The 9,449-nt window shown below is 37.4% G+C and overlaps 1 protein-coding gene across 1 annotated transcript; it reads right to left on the bottom strand.

Moving 5' to 3' along the window:
• Nucleotides 1-2,293: 2,293 nt before the first annotated feature.
• On the bottom strand, nucleotides 2,294-7,971 carry LOC133578259 (uncharacterized). The gene is made up of 5 exons (XM_061932538.2): nucleotides 7,759-7,971; nucleotides 7,438-7,694; nucleotides 7,262-7,364; nucleotides 7,159-7,202; nucleotides 2,294-3,124 (listed from the first exon to the last, which is right to left on the bottom strand). The coding sequence occupies exons 1-5, from the start codon at nucleotides 7,832-7,834 to the stop codon at nucleotides 2,807-2,809; spliced, it is 798 nt and encodes a 265-aa protein (XP_061788522.2). The 5' UTR covers nucleotides 7,835-7,971; the 3' UTR covers nucleotides 2,294-2,806.
• Nucleotides 7,972-9,449: the final 1,478 nt, after the last annotated feature.

Genomic DNA, 9,449 nt, shown 5'->3' with positions numbered 1-9,449 from the left:
AAAACACTTCACTTTTATTGAAGACAAAAAGTAGACAATACTTGTAATCAGGGGTTTGGGAAAAAATCGATTCGAATTCGAATCATGATTCTCACGTTGTGCGTTTCAGAATCGATTCTCATTTTTTAAAAATCGATTTTTTTTATTTATTTTATCTTATTTTTTTAATGAATCAATCCAACAAAACAATACAGAGCAATACCATAACAATGCAATCCAATTACAAAACCAAACCCGACCCAGCAACACTCAGAACTGCAATAAACAGAGCAATTGAGCGGAGACACAAACACGACACAGAACAAACCAAAAGTAGTGAAACAAAATGAATATTATCAACAACAGTATCAATATTGGTTACAATTTCAACATAGCAGTGATTAAAAATCCCTCATTGACATTATCATTACATTTATAAAAATACAAATTAAAGAACAATAGTGTCACAGTGGCTTACACTTGCATTGCATCTCATAAGCTTGACAACACACTGTGTCCAACATTTTCACAAAGATAAAATAAGTCATATTTTTGGTTCTTTTAATAGTTAAAACACATTTACATTATTGTAATCAGTTGATAAAACATTGTCCTTTACAATTATAAAAGCTTTTTCCAAAAATCTACTACTCTGCTTGCATGTCAGCAGACTGGGGTAGATCCTGCTGAAATCCTATGTATTGAATGAATAGAGAATCCTTTTGAATCGGGAAAAAATCATTTTTGAATAGAGAATCGTGTTGAATTGAAAAAAAAAAAAAAAAAAAAAGATTTTGAATCAAATCGTGACCCCAAGAATCGATATTGAATCGAATCGTGGGACACCCAAAGATTCACAGCCCTAATCTATTATAACTCAAATCAGTTACAAAAGCAGCCTTGGTAGTACAATACACCAAAATAAGATAATATATGGGTTAAGTTTGGCATAGAAGTAGACTTTTGTAAATAGGTTAAAATGCTGTGAAATAGTGGCTAAAAATGCAATAATTACCTTTATTAAAATTAATAAAGTGAATTAAAATAAAATCACTGTAATCAAATCAAATACATTTGAGAGGGTGGATTAAGCCTTTAAAGTGGAATAACTGCTGTAAGTACTACAACTAAAGGGGTGGGCAGCTTAAAAAACTACAAGTTGTTATACGATATTCAGCCTGTAGGAGTCATGAATCATGACTAAGGACTACAACCAAGATGGCGGAAAGCTAAAAAAACATACCACAAAATTAAAATGGCGACCGGATATGACGTATACTTTGTTTCCGGTTTAGGCCATGCCCACTTTCTGGGGTCATAAATCCATCCCTTGCTGTCCCCCTTTTTTTAGAGGTATGTGGAAGCCACACCTACTTCCGGTCATAAAACAATTCCCCGCTTTTTTGGAGGTACATAATCTTCTCACATACACCGTGGTAGACTCCAGGCCATTGTTCGCTAGGGTTGGGGCAGCACGACTAGAGACAAGAACAGACCCAACAAAGCAGCCAAGAGAGCCGATTCAGTCCTAAGCTGCCCACTAGCTCTTGGCTAAAGTCCAGTCTACGCGGATGAGTGAGAATCCACGTAGAGCGAAAAAATTGTGATTTAAGTGGTGAAGCTGTATTTTCATTTGCCTTTAATTTTATAGACAGTTTAGGTAAGACAAACATATTCATCATTCAATTAGTATTTTAGCACAACAGAATTGTATGTAAATGTATTTGTCAGTTATGAGTCCCTTCTTATGTAGTATATTTGGTTATTTTTCTGATCAGCCTAACCTAAACCTAAGTTTGTGGTAAATAAGCTTTGTGATTAACATGCTTTCATATCATTTGACAAGGTTGTTAAACTGTAAGTAGCTTAGATATAATCACTGAATTTGATTAAAATGGAGTAAGATTACTGACTCAGCGTTATTTGATTGGGCCCGTCTGTAGTGGAACACCAAGTTGGGCCAGAGGTAAAAAAAAAACAAACTGCAATAAAAACGTCCTTTATCTTGCAAATGTGACTTCAGTTTGAGCACCAAATGTACCATAGTGACACAAATGTCACGTGACCGTCTACTAAGAACGTTTACTCCACTTTTGAGATTAAAAAAAATACTCGCTTTTGAGGCGGTGGCTTTTCATTTTATGAACATATGAACCTTCTCAGTGTACACGCCCACCACTTCAGAGGTCTTCACTAAATTTCTTAAAAATAAAGCTTGGAACGACTGACAATCCAGTCAGCCACAGACATGGGAGATGCATGGTTGTTTGTCTAATGCAGAGACATTCAATCTGGGTAGGAAGGTGAGGCAGTGTTATGATGAAAAAAACTTTTCTTTATTACAATTTTAATTGAAAATTACAATTTTCTTGAATAAAAATCTCAAATTTTGCAGATTTCTTGATCATACACAATGCAGAAAGCAGATAACATTTTTCTGCTTAGTGCATAGGCAAACTTGTCAATTTTTGCACTGCCTGGTATTAGTTTTAGAATTTAGTGCTTAAGACATTTCCTGTCTGTGCACAAGTTTGACTACATCGAACAAGTGGAGTGTATAGCTCTTAAAATCTGTCAAAATTTCAGCATAAAGACAATATGACAATAATACTATTTAAGCACTTAATGTTGAAAAAATAGGTGTAGAAGATCGCATCCAAGTTCAGCAAGTGTAAATCAATAAGAGCTATAAAAGTAACAATTTTATTGAAAAAAAAATACAAATTTAGAAGAACATTCAAAAAGTTTCTCACTTGTTTAGCAGGGGCTTCTAGTGCAGGGTCCTTGAACTGTTCAGCAGCTTTACCCTTTAACACCTTGGTCTCTTTTACTTAAGCTTATGCTCCTTAGTGGTCTTGGGCTCCTTGGTGGTCTTGGGCTCCTTGGTGGTCTTGGGCTCCTTGGTGGTCTTGGGCTCCTTGGTGGTCTTGGGCTCCTTGGTGGTCTTGGTTGTCTTGGGCTCCTTGGTGGTCTTTGTCTTCTTGGGCTCCTTGGCTTCCTTCAACTTGGCCCCCTTGAGCTTAGCTTTGGTCTTGCCAGACACAACCTCTTCATCTGCAGCTTTGTTAGATTTGGGGTTCTTGGCTGGCGCCACTTTTGAGGACAGAGGCACCTCATCTTTCGACTTTTCGGGAACCTTTACCTCCTTGAAAACAAACCAAGTTGGCCAAGATGATTAAAAATTTATGTTTGCGACATTGCTGCAGGAGGGAATCAATGATGCTGGTCGTGGCTTTTGAGTAAACTACAAATCGTACATGACAAATTGCATACACCGATTTTAAAATTTTTACATAAACATAGCCAAGAGTATAATAGCAAAGAACTAACGAGTGAAGCTTGCAAACATACAAGCAATCCTCTCAAATGCCCCAAGGCATTTAAACTAAAATTATATTTTACACATGACAGTCAATGTTGGATATTTTAAACAATTTTAAAAGCAGTGTCAGGTCCCAGCCACAATAATGTATTAGAAGTGCATCGCTGCAATTTAGATAGTGTAAGAAGTACGACACAGGTGATATGCCCATGAGAAAAGGTTTTCCGCTTTATGACAGAGCGTTTGAGCACCTCTGCTCTAAAAGGTGGAGCAAACAAGTGAGGAAGGTGATTTTTTTTGTACATTTGGTGTTGATAAACAGGCCTTAAAGTAGGGCGATATCACGATACACGTTAATAAATAAAGCAAGGTTGGTTGCATGAACAAAGGCACTTGCGCTTTGGTAACCGAGCAACGCAGGAAGTGATTACTAATCAGTGGGAGTTACACGCCAACAGCATCATGAGTGCCGCAGAGAGCGAATAAATGGTTGCTAAACAGGTAAAAGTCAGTCTGGCAGTTTTTAAAACAGGCAGTCAGACCAATGCGGTCTGTAAATTATGCACTAAGACCGGTAATACCACACCCCCTTAGCTGTGCTCGTCCTTTAGAGCACAGTCGTAACTTCTTGGCACTAAACCTGCAGAAACTAGTTCAAGTTTCTCCATGTTGACCATTTCACACTTTGCACCACTACACTTTAAGCATTTCTTCAATTTCCTCATTTTTGCACCTTCATTTAAGGTTATTATAAGTGTTCGATGTGATTTTAGAATTATGTTTGGATTGAGTGTTTTCCATGGTTGTGTTGACATTTCCTTTCTGCATTGATAGCTGTAATTAGAGGAAGGTTACATTTTAAATAAAAAGTGTTTTTATTTAATGTATTTTTCTACTGGTCCGCGTTTGATGGGTCAAAATATATCAATGATCGATATAGACTGATATAAATAAGATCGATTTCAGCCACATCGCCCAGCCCTGCTTTAGGGATACATTACTGTTGTAACAAAAACAAATAACTTCTGCATAATCAAGGAATTTTCAATTCTTACATTAAATTGCCTTCATGGTGTTACACAATATTTTATTTAACCATTGAGTATATTGGAGACTTGGTCCTTCGAGGTAACTCTGCTTTATTTTTGGTCATAACTAAAGTGTTCCTTCGAATTTAATAATTTTTTCATGTTTAATTCATGTTTCATTTCAAATACTTTGCTATAAACAATGCACTAGGAAATAATTTTAGCCCATAGAGTAGCTAGAAAAAAGTCAAAGAGTAAAAATATTGATTCATATTACCTACTTCTCTTGATAAAGTCACTTAAATGACAATTTAACACACATTTTGCTCAAATTATTCAATAAAATTGTCAGCATAATTTGAAAATTCTGTGTCAAAGATTTGGTATTAAAGACAAACCTCCATACTACAGTAATTGAATTAAAATCTACTTAGACTTCCTTTTATTGTCATTCAAATTTGAACTTTACAGTACAGATAAGAACAAAATTGTTGCATTAGCTCATGGTAGTGGAGGATAAAAGAGCAATAAGGTGCAGATATAAATAGATTACTGTACAGATAAATATATTGCACTTTTGCATATGCATCCACGTTTATGTATGTATGTTATATTGTCTTTATATTCCAGCGAGTTAATCCATTTTTGGGGGTAATTGAGGGGATTATTTTAATGTGTTCAAGAGTCTTACAGCCTTAGGGAAGAAGCGGTTACAGAACCTGGAGGTTCTGCTACGGAGGCTGCGGAACCTCTTTCTAGAGTTCTTCTGCCATCTAGTAAGTTGTGTTACGGTCAGGTAATACCAGTAAACTAGTTTTATACTACACATCTGCAAGAAAAAACATTTTGTTTTGCCAAAAATCTGTGCTTTTATGGATTAAAGTGATTAATTATTAAATCACAAGCTAAAACAATGCTTCTATAAACTGTAAGAATATTGTAGCAAATATACATTTAAATTCCCTATATAGTTTTAAACCGTAATAACTTCAAACTGTTTTGATTAAGAGCCCATACATGCGTTCTGATTATACGGTCTTTGTTTTGAAGACAGGTGTTTGTTATTTCAAATTGTAACGAAGTTAACTAACCTTTTCCAAGCTCTTCCATTTGTACAAAAAGTCAAAATCTTAGAAAGGGGTAAACTAGCCTCCGCTAATATACAGGTGAAACTCAAAATATATACGGTGCAAACGTCCAGTTCAGCAATTTAACATGAAATGTGAAACATGTGATATAAACTCATATGCAAAGTGAGATATTTCAAGCCTTTGTTATAATTTTGATGGTCACAGATTAAGTTTTTGAAAAACCCAAATGTTCTGAGAGTCTCAATCTACCGGTAAGTTCTTCATTAGCTGTACACCATAATCAAAATGATCACAAGACTTGAAACATCGAATTGCACGTTATGAGCCTGTGTCATATATAAGTTTCAACTTGTTAATAAACCTTTACATTTTTTCAAGTTTCACCTGTAAATATAATTTCAGTTACCTCCACAACCTATAGTTAAAATTGGGTATACAAATTCCTCTCATAATCAATGACACCACTCAAAGTGTCTCGAAAACCTTGGACTGACCCACATCTTTAACCATTTCCTGGACTCACCCCAACCTTGGTGAGGACTCATCTGCTCTATTGACTATAAAAGCAAATTATCGATCAAGGCTCACTATTGGCAGAGACTTTTTCTCTTGGTGGCAACCACTGTCCATACACAATCGACAGACTTTCGTTAGGGCAGTTATTGGGCAAAGTGCCATGCCAGGACGTGCGCACGTGAACATGCCTTCTGTATCATGCTTCAAACCTTGCTTTGAAAAACTGCACTACAAACGTGCTCATGTAGCCATTAATCCGGACTCACTTTGATTAAAAAAAGATCAGCATACATTGTTTTATTCACTTTTGTAGGTTAAAGTTATATATGGTGCTCCTGAGTTAATGTTGCTCATAAATGATAAATGATAAATGGGTTATACTTGTATAGCGCTTTTCTACCTTCAAGGTACTCAAAGCGCTTTGACACTACTTCCACATTTACCCATTCACACACACATTCACACACTGATGGAGGGAGCTGCCATGCAAGGCGCTACCAGCACCCATCAGGAGCAAGGGTGAAGTGTCTTGCTCAGGACACAACGGACATGACGAGGTTGGTACTAGGTGGGGATTGAACCAGGGACCCTCGGGTTGCGCACGGCCACTCTCCCACTGCGCCACGCCGTCTCATCAATTTTTATTTTGTTTTTCAAGACCAAATAGTTCATGTCAGTCAAAAATGTTTGCATTTTAAGGATTTTTTTTTTTTTTTTTTAATTTCAGGCAAATTGATGCTTTAAATGGTTTGTTAGACTTCAAAAAACAAAACAGTTATTCTTTGTTGTAAGTTGATCTATACTTGTTTTCTCAATTGTTAAGATACAGTGTTATGCAGACGTGGACATAAGTTTTACAAATTATATTTATAGTCACAGCAGAGAGTGGAGCTAAATGTTCTTCTCGGAGGGGCGTAACAAAGTAATTGAGAAGCACTGTAACAATTACCTGTGACCCGTGTTTGATAAATATTTACAAAGACCTGGCCTTTGACTGTTGAATAAAAGACGGCGGGTAAAGTCTAACACGCCACAAAGTCACTTTTTTTTTTTTTTTTCAAACGCTGCTGTGAAAGTCAAGCATTTTCAGCTTATCACAAAAAAAACCTGCCAAACCCTGGAGAGACTGCTTAAGGGTAGTGACAGGCTTGACTCGGGAACAGATTAAGTTTATGGATGTGTCACACATGAACAAAAAAAAAAGTAAAAACTAATTTCTTACCTCTTTCTTTGGTTCATTTGCAGCATCAGATTTCTTTGCAGCGCCTTTAATTAAATAAGTAATTATTACTCCAATTTTATCATCTGAAGATATGTGTTGTTACCATTAGCAGCTTTTGTCTTCTTGCTTTCCTCCTTTGGGGCTTCTTGCACATTTGGATCCTCATTTTCTTGTTTACCTTTGACCTCTTTGGCCTTTGGTGCGAGCTTCACACAACACATTTGAAAATGAACATGAAAAACAGTTCCCTTTGAACGATATAGTACTCGTGTTTATTACCCGAAATCTGCCCTTTGCGCCTACAGTGACGACGGAGTTGGCCGGCCTCACCAACTCACCCGTTTCCAGACCTTTCTTGATGGCTCTGCGGACAAAGTAATTGCGCCGGACGCTGTCCGTGGACGGGTAGTTGAGCTTGATGAAGTTGTGGATGGCCTGTAACGAAACCCCATTTCTGGAGTCCAGTGTTTTTATCGCCTCTCTCACCATTAAGTTGGTTGCAGGATGTGCGGACTTAACGCGTAAAGCTACAGGACCTACGGAAACAACATGACCTCCATTAGCATCGAACAGTCATTTCGACAAAAACTACAGTTTTACCCTTTTTTCCAAGCACCGGCGCGTCGCTGGAAGACGCTTTCGCATCAACAACGGTTAAATTCTTTTTAGGAGGCATTTTATGCGTGGGGGCGGCGGGAATTAAGTTGAAGAAAGACGTTAGAATGACTCGACTGAAGCCTTAAACTAATATGATGACCGCGGGCTGACTTTAAGCAAAGTAGCGGCGCGTGAGTATCAGCCGCCAGGTGCAATCAATTCACCATTAGGGAGCGTTGCATGCTGGGAAATGAAACGTGAAGGGAAAGTCTTCTAAGCATACTTGCCAACCCTCCCGGATTTTCCGGGAGACTCCCGAAATTCAGCGCCTCTCCCGAAAACCTCCCGGGACAAATTTTATCCCGAAAATCTCCCGAAATTCAGGCGGACTCAGGTCCTCCACAATATAAAAAAGCGTACCTGCCCAATCACGTTATAACTATAGAATGATGGAGGGCGAGTTCTTGGTTTCTTATGTGGGTTTATTGTTAGGCAGTTTCATTAACGCCCTCCCAGCGTGGCAACAACACACAACAACAGCAGTCACTTTTTTGTATACCGTAAAGCAGTTCGTCTGCCGTAAACAGCAATGTTGTGACACTCTTAAACAGGACAATACTGCCATCTAGTGCATTTGATGAAAGTACTTTTGTGCGTGCCACACAGCAATGCATCATCAGAGGGTGTTCAGCATGGTTCGAAAAATAGTGACAGAGAATAGAACAAGGATGGACAATTCAACCCTTAACTCAACAATGAGTAGATGAGTGTTATGTGTGTGTATATGTGTAAATAATAATTATATATATATATATATATATATATATATATATATATATATATATATATATATATATATATATATAATAAAATAAATATATATATATATATATATACATATATATATATATATACATATATACATATATATATATACATATATATATATATATATATATATACATATATACATATATATATACATATATATATATATATATATATATATATATATATATATATATATATATATATATACAGTATATATATATGAAATACTTGACTTGGTGAATTCTAGCTGTAAATATACTCCTCCCCTTTTAGCCACGCCCCCAACCACGCCCCTGCCCCACCCTGACCACGCCCACCCCCACCCCCCTCCCCCCACCTCCCGAAATCGGAGGTCTCAAGGTTGGCAAGTATGCTTCTAAGTTGCCAAAAAAACAAACTGTACGGTAGTCAAACTACCGTACATAATGAGATTTTTGGAATTATTGATGAATGATTCTGTAATTATTGTAACAAATGTGATTATCTTTAATCAAAAAGCACTTCCGCATCACGTGCTTTCAGCAAACTTCTCATTTGGGATGGAACAGCACGGTGTTACAGGGGTCAGTGCGTGTGCCTCACAATACGAAGGTCCTGGGTTCAATCCCGGGCTCGGGATATTTCTGTGTGGAGTTTGCATGTTCTACCCGTGACTGCGTGGGTTCCCTCCGAGTACTCCGGCTTCCTCCCACCTCCAAAAACATGTATATATACATATACATGTATATATGTTGATTGGCAACACTAAAAAATTGGCCCTAGTGTGTGAATGTGAGTGTTGTCTATCTGTGTTGGCCCTGCAATGAGGTGGCGACTTGTCCAGGGTGAACCCCGCCTTCCGCCCGAATGCAGCTGAGATAGGC

The sequence above is a fragment of the Nerophis lumbriciformis genome, linkage group LG38 (assembly GCF_033978685.3).
Source record: "Nerophis lumbriciformis linkage group LG38, RoL_Nlum_v2.1, whole genome shotgun sequence".
Taxonomy (NCBI): domain Eukaryota; kingdom Metazoa; phylum Chordata; class Actinopteri; order Syngnathiformes; family Syngnathidae; genus Nerophis; species Nerophis lumbriciformis.
Note: the sequence above shows the minus strand (reverse complement) of the source record. Positions and strands in the feature narration are given on the sequence as shown.

Coding starts and splice junctions, on each gene's coding strand:
- LOC133578259 (XM_061932538.2), bottom strand. CDS start 7,834: ATGCCTCCTAAAAAGAATTTAACCGTTGTTGATGCGAAAGCGTCTTCC. Junction 7,695..7,758: donor GCCGGTGCTTGGAAAAAAGG/GTAAAACTGTAG, acceptor TTGTTTCCGTAG/GTCCTGTAGCTTTACGCGTT. Junction 7,365..7,437: donor GCGCAAAGGGCAGATTTCGG/GTAATAAACACG, acceptor TGTTGTGTGAAG/CTCGCACCAAAGGCCAAAGA.